The following is a 15294-nucleotide window of genomic DNA, read 5'->3' on the forward strand; positions in this document are numbered from 1 at the left end:
TTTGGTTAGTAATTATTGCTTTATTTCACTGTAAAGCCTCTAGCCCTGCTCAACACACCTTAGATAACCCTTTAGTTCCACCTCACATGGTGACCTCACCTGGTTTAAATGTTTCTAGAGACAATATCTCTCTCATCGTCACTCAATGCATAAGTTTACCTCCACTGTATTCACATCTTATCATATCTTTGTCTGTACATTATGCCTTGAATCTATTCTATCATGCCCAGAAACCTGCTCCTTTAACTCTCTGTTCCGAACGTACTAGACGACCAGTTCTTATAGCCTTTAGCCGTACCCTTATCCTACTCCTCCTCGGTTCCTCTGGTGATGTAGAGGTTAATCCAGGCCCTGCAGTGCCTAGCTCCACTCCCATTCCCCAGGCGCTCTCATTTGTTGACTTCTGTAACCGTAAAAGCCTTTGTTTCATGCATGTTAACATTAGAAGCCTCCTCCCTAAGATTGTTTTATTCACTGCCTTAGCACACTCTGCCAACCCGGATGTCCTAGCCGTGTCTGAATCCTGGCTTAGGAAGACCACCATAAACCCTGCATTTCCATCCCTAACTATAACATTTTCCAATAAGATAGAACTGTCAAAAGGGGGCGGAGTTGCAATCTACTGCAGAGATGGCCTGCAGAGTTCTGTCTTACTATCCAGGTCTGTGCTCAAACAATTTGAGCTTGTACTTTTAAAAATCCACATTTTCAGAAACAAGTCTCTCACTGTTGCCCCTTGCTATAGACCACCCTCTGCCCCCAGCTGTGCCCTGGACACCATATGTGAATTGATTGCCCCTCATCTATCTTCAGAGATCGTGCTGTTAGGTGACCTAAAGTGGGACATGCTTAACACCCCGGCCATCCTACAATCTAAGCTTGATGCCCTCAATCTAACACAAATTATAAATGAACCTACCAGGTCCAACCCCAAATCTGTAAACAGAGACAATATCATCCTATCCAACATGCCCTCCAAATACACCTCTGCTGTCTTCAACCAGGATCTCAGCGATCACTGCCTCATTGCCTGCGTCCGTAATGGGTCTGCGGTCAAACGACCACCCCTCATCACTGTCAAATGCTCCCTAAAACACTTCAGCGAGCAGGCCTTTCTAATCGACCTGGCCCGGGTATCCTGGAAGGATATTGACCTCATTCCGTCAGTAGAAGATGCCTGGTTATTCTTTAAAAGTGCTTCCCTCACTATCTTAAATAAGCATCCCCCATTCAAAAAATGCAGAACCAGGAACAGATATAGCCCTTGGTTCACTCCAGACCTGACTGCACTTGACCGGCACAAAAACATTCTGTGGCATACTGCATTAGCATCAAATAGCCCTCGCGATATGCAACTTTTCAGGGAAGTTAGGAACCAAAAGACAAAGGAAGTTGGGAAAGCAAAGGCTAGCTTTTTCAAACAGACATTTGCCTATTGCAGCACAAACTCCAAAAAGTTCTGGGACACTGAAGTCCATGGAGAATAATTTTTCTACGACTGGCCATGCTTTCCACCTGGCTGCCCCTACCCCGGTCAACAGCCCTGCACCCTCCACAGCAACTTTCCCAAGCCTCCCCACTTCTCCTTCACTCAAATCCAGATAGCTGATGTTCTGAAAGAGCTGTAAAATCTGAACCCCTACAAATCAGCCTGGCTAGACAATCTGGACTCTCTCTTTCTAAAATTATCAGCTGAAATTGTTGCAACCCCTATTCCTAGCCTGTTCAACCTCTTTCGTATCATCTGAGATCCCCAAGAATTGGAAAGCTGCCGCGGTCATGCCCCTCTTCAAAGGAAGAGACACTCTAGACCCAAACTGCTACAGACCTAAATCTATCCTACCTAAGGTCTTCGAAAGCCATGTTAACAAATAGATCACTGACCATTTCAAATCCCACAGTACCTTCTCCGCTATGCAATCTGGTTTACGAGCTGTCCAGCATCACTACTCTGGACGGCTCTGACTTAGAATATGTGGACAACTACAAATACCTAGGTGTCTGGTTAGACTGTAAACTCTCCTTCCCGACTCACATTAAGCATCTCCAATCCAAAATTAAATCTAGAATCGGCTTCCTATTTCGCAACAAAAGCATCCTTCACTCATGCTGCCAAACATACCCTCGTAAAACTGACTATCCTACCGATCCTTGATTTTGACGATGTCATTTACAAAATAGCCTCCAACACTCTACTCAAAATGGATGCAGTCTATCACAGTGCCATCCGTTTTGTCAGCAAAGCCCCATATACTACCCACCACTGCGAACTGTACGCTCTCGTTGGCTGGCCCTCGCTTCATATGCATCGCCAAACCCACTGGCTCCAGGTCACATGTAAGTCTTTGCTAGGTAAAGCCACGCCTTATCTCAGCTCAGTGGTCACCATAGCAACACCCACCCATAGCACGCACTCCAGCAGGCATATTTCACTGGTCACCCCCAAAGCCAATTCCTCCTTCGGCCACCTTTCCTTCCAGTTCTCTGCTGCCAATGACTGGAATGAATTTCAAAAATCACTGAAGCTGGAGACTCATATTTCCCTCACTAGCTTTAAGCACCAGCTGTCAGAGCAGCACACAGATCACTGAACCTGTACATAGCCCATCTGTAAATAGCCCATAGAACTACCTAATCCCCATTCTGTTATTGATTTGATTTATTTTGCTACCTTGCACCCCAGTATCTCTACTTGTACATCTATCACTCCTGTGTTTAATTGCTATATTGTAATTATTTCGCCACTGTGGCCTATTTATTGCCTCCCTTCTCCTACTTCATTTGCATACACTGTCTTTATATATTTAAAAAAAAAAAAAAATGAAAGTGTTTGTTTTTTATGATCCTGTTTTTCTTTCTGCTTCTATTTTGTATTTATATTGATATTGATGTGTGTGTTTTTTCTGTAATTTATGTAATTCAGGGCTCATCTGTAAAAGACTCCCTGATAAAATAAAGGTTAAATAAATAAACAAAATAAAAATTACGTGGCATTTCCTGTGGAGAATTCTAACGATGAACAATGTTTACAAGGTATTCATACAAAAGGACTTTGTCCAAAAGAAGTGAAAATAGTGACAAACTAGCTGCCAACTGGCCCTGCTTGGCTCAGTCAGTAGAGCATGGCGCTTACTGTGGCAATGGTTGTGAGTTTGAATCCTGGGATCACCCATCTATAAAATGTATGGAGACTAATTCACTTTGGATAAAAGTGTCTGCTAAATGGCAGAAGTATAGTGTGACGGAGAAGTCCGTCACAGGCCGCAGGCAGCATTTGGTACACTAAAACACACATTCGTCGCACCTCCCTGCTCCGTTATCAGATAAGTTAACAATGTGGGTCGACACACAAGTTAACGTCCCTATCTTAGTACATACATTTCACACTTACCTCCCGTCAGTACCCGGTTATGGTATAAAGAGTATACAGACAAGTGTTCATGTTTAACTTAAGCAACATTTATTACACTTAGCAATGTTATGGATGAGCGCGTTGTTTGTTTGGTTCTGTTCCTCTCTCCATCTCTGTAGCTTCTGGGTATGCTGGGATAAGGACCTGAGCTAAGGCAATCAGGCTGACTTTGTAGTGCCTGTCCCGAATGGCTCGTTAATGTAAATTAACACATTGAAAGACACCATGTCAGTAGTAATGTGATTTTGTAAATGTTATATTGGTATATTATGTCATGAAAAACATGTTGCAATGTATAGACTTTAGTATGTTTAGCTGAATGGAAAATGTAGGCCTTGAACAAGTAATTGCTTAATTAATTAGTGCTGATTATGTTCTGATGGGAGGGGCTTCCCCTACAAAAGGAGCCTCTCTTTCAGTTCAAAGGGGAGTCATTTTGGGAATTAGCTGTTGATGGGGGGGAAGCATTGTTTTTAAGCTGGCCCCATAATGGATGCTTTGGATGGCTGTTTTTGTTTCTGCTTCACTATGTAAATAAACACCCTGAAGCACAGAAGAACTTTTGCGGCTACGCCATCTTTATATTTGATAGAGGTTAGGTTTTTCAGTTAGGCCTTCTGGCCTACTCTACGTGACATGTAGACTATTTATTTAGTCTATAATCAAATGTAAATTAGATCAAATGGAGACAAATAAAATATCTCCTTGTTCAGTTTCTGCAATGTTGTGGCTTAATTGTAGAGATACAGGACCAGACAGTAAAAGTATGAATGTCAACTGGCTCTGTGTTTAGGCGGCCATTTTGTTCAGTTGAGTGTATCATTCTGGGTGTGGGGTTGAGTTTCCCCTAAACACTGATCTTAGGTAGGTTTTGAATTGTTCCCTCTAATGGTTAATGTTTAAATCAAATCAAATTTGTCACATGCTCCGAATACAATAGAATAGAATAGAATATGGTATGGTATGGTGAAATGCTTACTTACAAGCCCTTAAGGTTAACTGACAATTCAGTTTCAAAAAAGACTTAAGAAAATAATGACTAAATAAATTAAAGTAAAAATAGTCAAATAAAAATAAAAAGTAACACAATCAAAGTAACAATTCTTTAGGCGGCCATATTCCTGATGTTGCTGATGAGTCTCCTGCTGTACTCTCTGTGGTCCACTGGTTTCACCTCCATCACCATGGCCTTCACACGGGACTCATCCTGAAACACACATATCAGTATTTAACCTGTGTTTGGTTAGAACCCCTAGATGTAGCGAGAGTAGTGTTTACACATATCAGTATTTATCCTGTGTTTGGTTAGAACCCCTAGATGTAGCGAGAGTAGTGTTTACACATATCAGTATTTATCCTGTGTTTGGTTAGTGTCTCCTGGACAGACAAATCGGTTGCCGAGAGTATTGTTTTTTTTTGCCCGTTCATGATGGGAAACAAACAAAACCCAAACTTAAAGATGGCCTGCAACACATCTGACTTTTCACCTTTCAAATCAAATGATAATAACTCATTAGTGAGTTATTCAGGAAATGGCGCATTTGCAACCAGCAAGGTTGACTCCAGATTCACACAGTAACAGATGCAGGGGACGACACATAGACAACCAGCAAGACTCAGCTGGGTTGACTCCTAATTCACACAGTAACAGATGCAGGGGACGACACATAGACAACCAGCAAGACTCAGCTGGGTTGACTCCTAATTCACACAGTAACAGATGCAGGGGACGGCGCATAGACAACCAGCAAGACTCAGCTGGGTTGACTCCTAATTCACACAGTAACAGATGCAGGGGACGGCGCATAGACAACCAGCAAGACTCAGCTGGGTTGACTCCTGAATCACACAGTAACAGATGCAGGGGACGACACATAGACAACCAGCAAGACTCAGCTGGGTTGACTCCTAATTCACACAGTAACAGATGCAGGGGACAGCGCATAGACAACCAGCAAGACTCAGCTGGGTTGACTCCTGAATCACACAGTAACAGATGCAGGGGATGGCTCATAGACAACCAGGAAGACTCAGCTGAGTTGACTCCTGAATGGTCTCTAACTTTCCCATTAACTGATGTGATTCATCATTCCATTTAATATTTCCTCTGTGAGTGTACCTGAGGAGAGGAGGAGGGGGGGGGGGGGGGGGGGGTGGGGGGAAAACAAGACCACTTGACAGTCGATGACAACTAATTTAATATGATTTCATTATAATTGAATAACAGTGCTCTTTAAAAGGGCGGTGGATCAGAGAGTGACAGCTTTTTCCTTTGACATCTCCCACACCCACATCACTATCACAATCTACTCAAATCTATTAGTCACACACACACACACACACACACACACACACACACACACAAACCTCTATGACAATCACTAATTTCATTCACTTCACTTCAGACACTAATTTATTCCGTTCAGAAGCACACTTATTCCATTCCATCCTCAGCACTTCACACTTCAGAAACGATTTCTAAGACACAGAGGCACTTGAGTCTAAATTGGAAACTGCATTAAACGCTGTGGTGACATAACACCTTCATAAAACACCTGCCACGGTGACATAAGACATAACATCTTCATAAAACACCTGCCACGGTGACATAAGACATAACATCATTATAAAACACCTGCCACGGTGACATAAGACATAACATCATTATAAAACACCTGCCACGGTGACATAACATCTTCATAAAACACCTGCCATGGTGACATAACACCTTCATAAAACACCTGCCACGGTGACATAAGACATAACATCATTATAAAACACCTGCCACGGTGACATAACATCTTCATAAAACACCTGCCACGGTGACATAAGACATAACATCATTATAAAACACCTGCCACGGTGACATAAGACATAACATCATTATAAAACACCTGCCACGGTGACATAACATCTTCATAAAACACCTGCCATGGTGACATAACACCTTCATAAAACACCTGCCATGGTGACATAAGACATAACACCTTTATAAAACACCTGCCACGGTGACATAACATCTTCATAAAACACCTGCCATGGTGACATAACACCTTTATAAAACACCTGCCATGGTGACATAAGACATAACACCTTCATAAAACACCTGCCATGGTGACATAACACCTTCATAAAACACCTGCCATGGTGACATAAGACATAACACCTTCATAAAACACCTGCCACGGTGACATAACACCTTTATAAAACACCTGCCATGGTGACATAAGACATAACACCTTCATAAAACACCTGCCATGGTGACATAACACCTTCATGATACACCTGCTGAGTTTTAAATACTGAACCTCAGCTCACACACTGACAACATGCTGTCTAGTGTATGTATATGTCAGAATATCTCTCAATATATATGCTTTCTAGACCATTGGGTCCATATGCTGCTTCTAGACCAATGGGTCCATATGCTGATTCTAGACCAATGGGTCCATATGCTGCTTCTATTAAAACACTAGACCAATGGGTCCATATGCTGCTTCTATTAAAACACTAGACCAATGGGTCCATATGCTGCTTCTATTAAAACACTAGACCAATATGCTGCTTCTATTAAACCACTAGACCAATGGGTCCATATGCTGCTTCTATTAAAACACTAGACCAATATGCTGCTTCTATTAAAACACTAGACCTATGGGTCCATATGCTGCTTCTATTAAAACACTAGACCAATGGGTCCATATGCTGCTTCTATTAAAACACTAGACCAATGGGTCCATATGCTGCTTCTATTAAAACACTAGACCAATATGCTGCTTCTATTAAAACACTAGACCAATGGGTCCATATGCTGCTTCTATTAAAACACTAGACCAATATGCTGCTTCTATTAAAACACTAGACCAATGGGTCCATATGCTGCTTCTATTAAAACACTAGACCAATGGGTCCATATGCTGCTTCTAATAAAACACTAGACCAATATGCTGCTTCTATTAAAACACTAGACCAATGGGTCCATATGCTGCTTCTATTAAAACACTAGACCAATGGGTCCATATGCTGCTTCTAATAAAACAGTAGACCAATATGCTGCTTCTATTAAAACACTAGACCAATATGCTGTGTCTATTGGGTGTTACTGTATATTTATTAATTTATTTAACTAGGCAAGTCTGTTAAGAACAAATTCTTATTTACAATGACGGCCTACACCGGCCAAACCCGGACGTCACTTGGCCAGTTGTGCGCCACCCTATGGGACTCCCAATTACGGCCGGTTGTGATACAGCCTGGATTCGAACCAGAGTGTCTGTATTGACGCCTCCAGCACTGAGATACAGTGGCTTAGACCGCTGTGCCATTTGGGGTTACATTTGAACAGCTAACAAGCCTTATATAGTCTGTCTCTTATTGTATTTGTATTTATTATGGATCCCCATTCATTCCTGCCAAGACAGCAGCTACTCTTCCTGGGTTTATTATGGATCCCCATTCATTCCTGCCAAGACAGCAGCTACTCTTCCTGGGTTTATTATGGATCCCCATTAGTTCCTGCCAAGACAGCAGCTACTCTTCCTGGGGTTTATTATGGATCCCCATTCATTCCTGCCAAGACAGCAGCTACTCTTCCTGGGGTTTATTATGGATCCCCATTGGTTCCTGCCAAGACAGCAGCTACTCTTCCTGGGGTTTATTATGGATCCCCATTGGTTCCTGCCAAGACAGCAGCTACTCTTCCTGGGGTTTATTATGGATCCCCATTCATTCCTGCCAAGACAGCAGCTACTCTTCCTGGGGTTTATTATGGATCCCCATTCGTTCCTGCCAAGGCAGCAGCTACTCTTCCTGGGGTTTATTATGGATCCCCATTCGCTCCTGCCAAGACAGCAGCTACTCTTCCTGGGGTTTATTATGGATCCCCATTCATTCCTGCCAAGACAGCAGCTACTCTTCTTGGGGTTTATTATGGATCCCCATTCGTTCCTGCCAACACAGCAGCTATTCTTCCTGGGGTCCAAACACTTTAAGGCACTTATATCACACATTAAAAAAAAGATACAACAGTGCATCATATAACATTATTACACCACTAGATATCTACAGTACAAATACAACAGCTAACAAGCTGTTAGCTGTTGTATTTGAAGGTGAGGTCAGTGCATTAAAGCTGGGACCGAAAGAATGAAGAATAGCTTCTATCTCAAGGCTAAACAGCAATCACTAACTCAGAGAGGCTGCTGCCTACACTGAAAATCACTGGCCACTTTAACAAAATGGATCACTAGTCACTTTAAACAATGGCACTTTAATAATGTTTACATTTCTTACATTACTCATATCACATCTATATACTGTATTTTATACCATCTAGTTGCACCTTGCCTATGCCGCTTGGCCATCGCTAATCCATATATTTATATGTACGTATTCTCATTCCCCCTTTTTAGATATGTCTGTATTAGGAAGATGTTGGGGAATTGTTAGAATACTTGTTAGATATTACTCTACTGTCGGAGGCAGAAGCACAAGCATTTTGCTACACTTGCATTAACATCTGCGAACCATGTGTATGGGACCAATCAAATTTAATTTGACTTGATATTCTGTCTCCGTACATATGAACAGCTAACAAGACATATATTTTGTCTCTGTACATATGAACAGCTAACAGGCCTTATATAGTCTGTCTCTGTATATATGAACAGCTAACAGGCCTCATATAGTTTGTATATATGAACAGTTAACAGGCCTTATATAGTCTGTCTCCGTACATATGAACAGTTAACAGGCATTATATAGTCTGTCTCCGTACATATGAACAGCTAACAGGCCTTATATAGTCTGTCTCCGTACATATGAACAGCTAACAGGCCTTATATAGTCTGTCTCTGTATATATGAACAGCTAACAGGCCTTATATAGTTTGTATATATTAACAGCTAACAGGCCTTATATAGTCTGTCTCCGTACATATGAACAGTTAACAGGCCTTATATAGTTTGTATATATTAACAGCTAACAGGCCTTATATAGTCTGTCTCCGTACATATGAACAGCTAACAGGCCTTATATAGTCTGTCTCTGTATATATGAACAGCTAACAGGCCTTATATAGTCTGTCTCTGTATATATGAACAGCTAACAGGCCTTATATAGTTTGTATATATTAACAGTTAACAGGCATTATATAGTCTGTCTCCGTACATGTGAACAGTTAACAGGCATTATATAGTCTGTCTCCGTACATATGAACAGTTAACAGGCCTTATATAGTCTGTCTCTGTATATATGAACAGCTAACAGGCCTTATATAGTCTGTCTCCGTACATATGAACAGTTAACAGGCCTTATATAGTCTGTCTCCGTACATATGAACAGTTAACAGGCCTTATATAGTCTGTCTCCGTACATATGAACAGTTAACAGGCCTTATATAGTCTGTCTCCGTACATATGAACAGTTAACAGGCATTATATAGTCTGTCTCCGTACATATGAACAGTTAACAGGCCTTATATAGTCTGTCTCCGTACATATGAACAGTTAACAGGCCTTATATAGTCTGTCTCCGTACATATGAACAGTTAACAGGCCTTATATAGTCTGTCTCCGTACATATGAACAGTTAACAGGCATTATATAGTCTGTCTCCGTACATATGAACAGTTAACAGGCCTTATATAGTCTGTCTCCGTACATATGAACAGTTAACAGGCATTATATAGTCTGTCTCCGTACATATGAACAGTTAACAGGCATTATATAGTCTGTCTCTGTACATATGAACAGTTAACAGGCCTTATATAGTCTGCCTCCGTACATATGAACAGTTAACAGGCATTATATAGTCTGTCTCCGTACATATGAACAGTTAAAAGGCATTATATAGTCTGTGTCTGTACATATGAACAGTTAACAGGCATTATATAGTCTGTCTCTGTACATATGAACAGTTAACAGGCATTATATAGTCTGTCTCCGTACATATGAACAGTTAACAGGCATTATATAGTCTGTCTCTGTACATATGAACAGTTAAAACAGGCATTATATAGTCTGTCTCTGTACATATGAACAGTTAACAGGCATTATATAGTCTGTCTCCGTACATATGAACTGTTAACAGGCATTATATAGTCTGTCTCCGTACATATGAACAGCTAACAGGCCTTATATAGTCTGTCTCTGTACATATGAACAGTTAACAGGCTTTATATAGTCTGTCTCCGTACATATGAACAGTTAACAGGCCTTATATAGTCTGTCTCCGTACATATGAACAGTTAACAGGCCTTATATAGTCTGTCTCCGTACATATGAACAGTTAACAGGCATTATATAGTCTGTCTCCGTATATATGAACAGCTAACAGGCATTATATAGTCTGTCTCCGTACATATGAACAGCTAACAGGCCTTATATAGTCTGTCTCCGTACATATGAACAGTTAACAGGCATTATATAGTCTGTCTCCGTACATATGAACAGTTAACAGGCATTATATAGTCTGTCTCCGTACATATGAACAGTTAACAGGCATTATATAGTCTGTCTCTGTACATATGATCAGTTAACAGGCATTATATAGTCTGTCTCCGTACATATGAACAGTTAACAGGCATTATATAGTCTGTCTCTGTACATATGATCAGTTAACAGGCATTATATAGTCTGTCTCCGTACATATGAACAGTTAACAGGCATTATATAGTCTGTCTCTGTACATATGAACAGCTAACAGGCCTTATATAGTCTGTCTCCGTACATATGAACAGCTAACAGGCCTTATATAGTCTGTCTCTGTATATATGAACAGCTAACAGGCCTTATATAGTCTGTCTCTGTATATATGAACAGCTAACAGGCCTTATATAGTTTGTATATATTAACAGTTAACAGGCATTATATAGTCTGTCTCCGTACATGTGAACAGTTAACAGGCATTATATAGTCTGTCTCCGTACATATGAACAGTTAACAGGCCTTATATAGTCTGTCTCTGTATATATGAACAGCTAACAGGCCTTATATAGTCTGTCTCCGTACATATGAACAGTTAACAGGCCTTATATAGTCTGTCTCCGTACATATGAACAGTTAACAGGCCTTATATAGTCTGTCTCCGTACATATGAACAGTTAACAGGCCTTATATAGTCTGTCTCCGTACATATGAACAGTTAACAGGCATTATATAGTCTGTCTCCGTACATATGAACAGTTAACAGGCCTTATATAGTCTGTCTCTGTACATATGAACAGTTAACAGGCTTTATATAGTCTGTCTCCGTACATATGAACAGTTAACAGGCATTATATAGTCTGTCTCCGTACATATGAACAGTTAACAGGCCTTATATAGTCTGTCTCCGTACATATGAACAGTTAACAGGCCTTATATAGTCTGTCTCCGTACATATGAACAGTTAACAGGCATTATATAGTCTGTCTCCGTACATATGAACAGTTAACAGGCCTTATATAGTCTGTCTCCGTACATATGAACAGTTAACAGGCATTATATAGTCTGTCTCCGTACATATGAACAGTTAACAGGCATTATATAGTCTGTCTCTGTACATATGAACAGTTAACAGGCCTTATATAGTCTGCCTCCGTACATATGAACAGTTAACAGGCATTATATAGTCTGTCTCCGTACATATGAACAGTTAAAAGGCATTATATAGTCTGTCTCTGTACATATGAACAGTTAACAGGCATTATATAGTCTGTCTCTGTACATATGAACAGTTAACAGGCATTATATAGTCTGTCTCCGTACATATGAACAGTTAACAGGCCTTATATAGTTTGTCTCTGTACATATGAACAGTTAACAGGCATTATATAGTCTGTCTCTGTACATATGAACAGTTAAAACAGGCATTATATAGTCTGTCTCTGTACATATGAACAGTTAACAGGCATTATATAGTCTGTCTCCGTACATATGAACTGTTAACAGGCATTATATAGTCTGTCTCCGTACATATGAACAGCTAACAGGCCTTATATAGTCTGTCTCTGTATATATGAACAGTTAACAGGCCTTATATAGTCTGTCTCCGTACATATGAACAGTTAACAGGCCTTATATAGTCTGTCTCTGTATATATGAACAGCTAACAGGCCTTATATAGTCTGTCTCCGTACATATGAACAGTTAACAGGCATTATATAGTCTGTCTCTGTACATATGAACAGTTAACAGGCTTTATATAGTCTGTCTCCGTACATATGAACAGTTAACAGGCCTTATATAGTCTGTCTCCGTACATATGAACAGTTAACAGGCCTTATATAGTCTGTCTCCGTACATATGAACAGTTAACAGGCATTATATAGTCTGTCTCCGTATATATGAACAGCTAACAGGCATTATATAGTCTGTCTCCGTACATATGAACAGCTAACAGGCCTTATATAGTCTGTCTCCGTACATATGAACAGTTAACAGGCATTATATAGTCTGTCTCCGTACATATGAACAGTTAACAGGCATTATATAGTCTGTCTCCGTACATATGAACAGTTAACAGGCATTATATAGTCTGTCTCTGTACATATGATCAGTTAACAGGCATTATATAGTCTGTCTCCGTACATATGAACAGTTAACAGGCATTATATAGTCTGTCTCTGTACATATGAACAGCTAACAGGCCTTATATAGTCTGCCTCCGTACATACAAGGTACAAATCTGTTGTTCTGCCCCTGAACAGGCAGTTAACCCACTGTTCCTAGGCCGTCATTGTAAAATAAGAATTTGTTCTTAACTGACTTGCCTAGTTAAATAAAGGTAAAATAAAAAAATTAAACAAAAATATGAACAGCTAACAAGACTTACATAGTCTGTCTCTGTATATATGAACAGCTAACAGGCCTTATATAGTCTGTCTCTGTATATATGTCTGTATAAACTATGCCACAGGTCCAGGGCTATTCAACTATATTGTTACGAGGCCAGATTTGAAAAAGGTTATTTAAAGGGGGTCCAGACATTTTCTACATGTGATTACTCTTCCTAAAACTGGTGTAAAAAACAATGAACAAACAGAAATATAATCTTATAAAGCTCTTTATTTCTTTTTTTCTTTTACCCCTTTTTCTTCCCAATTTCGTGGTGCCCATTTGTTTTTAGTAGCTACTATCTTGTCTCATCGCTACAACTCCCGTACGGGCTCGGGAGAGACGAAGGTTGAAAGTCATGCGTCCTCCGATACACAACCCAACCAAGCCGCACTGCTTCTTAACACAGCGCCCATCCAACCCGGAAGCCATCCGCACCAATGTGTCGGAGGAAACACCGTGCACCTGGCAACCTTGGTTAGCGTGCACTGCGCCCGGCCCGCCACAGGAGTCGCTGGTGCGCGATGAGACAAGAATATCCCTACCGGCCAAACCCTCCCTAACCCGGGGAAGCTAGGCCAATTGTGCGTCGCCCCACGGACCTCCCGGTCGCGGCCGGTTACGACAGAGCCTGGGCGCGAACCCAGGGTCTCTGGTGGCACAGCTGGCGCTGCAGTAGAGCGCCCTTAACCACAGCTCTTTTATTAAAATGTTTCCTAAAAGTTCATTTGAAGTGCTTTACTATTAGCCTAATTCGCTGTTTCACATTGTTGAAATGATGGAACACATTTGTCATTATAAGACAGTTGACAACCATCACATTCATTGTTTTCTACTTCCTGTCCGTTTTACATACATCACTTCACCTTTTGTTTTTATTTGCACATAGGAAATATTTTACTCATATCTCAGTTGACCAGCTTTTAGCCGGAGAAGTCTCTCTCCCGTCGTATCAGTATAGAACGTTCTTCAGCACCTCTGTGGGGGACTTAAACTCGTCAAATCTCTTTGCAAAGTAGGCCTAAAGCTAAACTCTTAACATCACGGGAGTCATCTGTACTGGTGATGACTGAAGATAGTAACGGATTGTTTTATTTGGGCTCAAATCAGAGAAGAAAATAACATATATGTTGAAAAGAAGTACGTTTTTCAATCACGTGTAAAACTGTCTAATCCCTTCCCTGTATTCCAAATTAAGTCGATTCAATTGAGTGAAGATGTCATACGAACATATACATCTGATAAGAACTACATACTACATACATTATTATCCTTGCTTAGCCACCAAACCTCGTTATGTAAAAGTAGAGTGATGTCGCAGGCTAGATGTTGATCGGATAAAGTTTATCATAGCCATAACTGAGCCCATGGTTTTTGTTAACTCACTGCTAAGTTAAGTGCAAAGCACACTCTGGTGTATCAGGGAGTGTAGCGATCTCATCCGATAGACGAACAGACATACCCTGTACCCCTGTTAGTGGCTCTGATTGGCTGTAACTGGTATGTTGGGTGATATTGACTGACAATAATTAGTGGGCGGGACTACAGGAAAGCAGATTCTCCCATTTGAGACTATTGAAGGCCCTGAATAGGCTCCTTTTGGCACTAAATACAGGATTTTTGATTTGTTTTCTTAATGTTCAGAATTGGCCATTCTAAAATGATAAATGGGTAAGATCTGGCCCATGGGCCGCAAGTTGAATAGCCCTGCACTGGACCATTGTGTCTCTATGGTAACGTGTTACTTGTATTAGCAGCTAATTAACCTTTGATTAATTAAGCTAACGAGGATGAGATGGCAAATTACAAACAGTAATTGGTGGTTAATTAAAGGTAATGAATGCATTAGTGGCATTGTTTGGTCATATTCCCTAAGTGATGACCACATAATAAGATTCTGTTTCTATGGTAATGGCCCGTTCTCCATGACTGTGTGTGTATGTGTGTGTGTGTGTATATGTTTCTAGATGTGTGTGTGTTTTCGAGATGTGCGTGTGTACTCACGTTGTACGTCTCCAGCTTGACTCTGTTGCGGAAGATGTGTGTGGTGAAGTTGACCTTCTGGAA

At 40.7% G+C, this 15294-nt stretch overlaps 1 protein-coding gene across 1 annotated transcript in view; it reads right to left on the bottom strand.

The window, feature by feature from the left end:
• Positions 1–3418: 3418 nt before the first annotated feature.
• The window catches only part of LOC139388226 (replication protein A 70 kDa DNA-binding subunit-like), a 106411-nt gene continuing 94535 nt past the window's right edge, over positions 3419–15294 (bottom strand). Inside the window, exons 17-18 of the mRNA XM_071134775.1 lie at positions 15232–15294; positions 3419–4619 (exon numbers count right to left, since the gene is read on the bottom strand). The exon at positions 15232–15294 is cut by the window's right edge and continues 24 nt beyond it. Of these exons, the coding sequence (XP_070990876.1) occupies positions 4518–4619; positions 15232–15294 (165 nt within the window). The 3' untranslated portion in view covers positions 3419–4517. The remainder of the gene's footprint in view (positions 4620–15231) is intronic.

This window comes from Oncorhynchus clarkii, chromosome 29 (assembly GCF_045791955.1).
Source record: "Oncorhynchus clarkii lewisi isolate Uvic-CL-2024 chromosome 29, UVic_Ocla_1.0, whole genome shotgun sequence".
Lineage (NCBI taxonomy): Eukaryota > Metazoa > Chordata > Actinopteri > Salmoniformes > Salmonidae > Oncorhynchus > Oncorhynchus clarkii.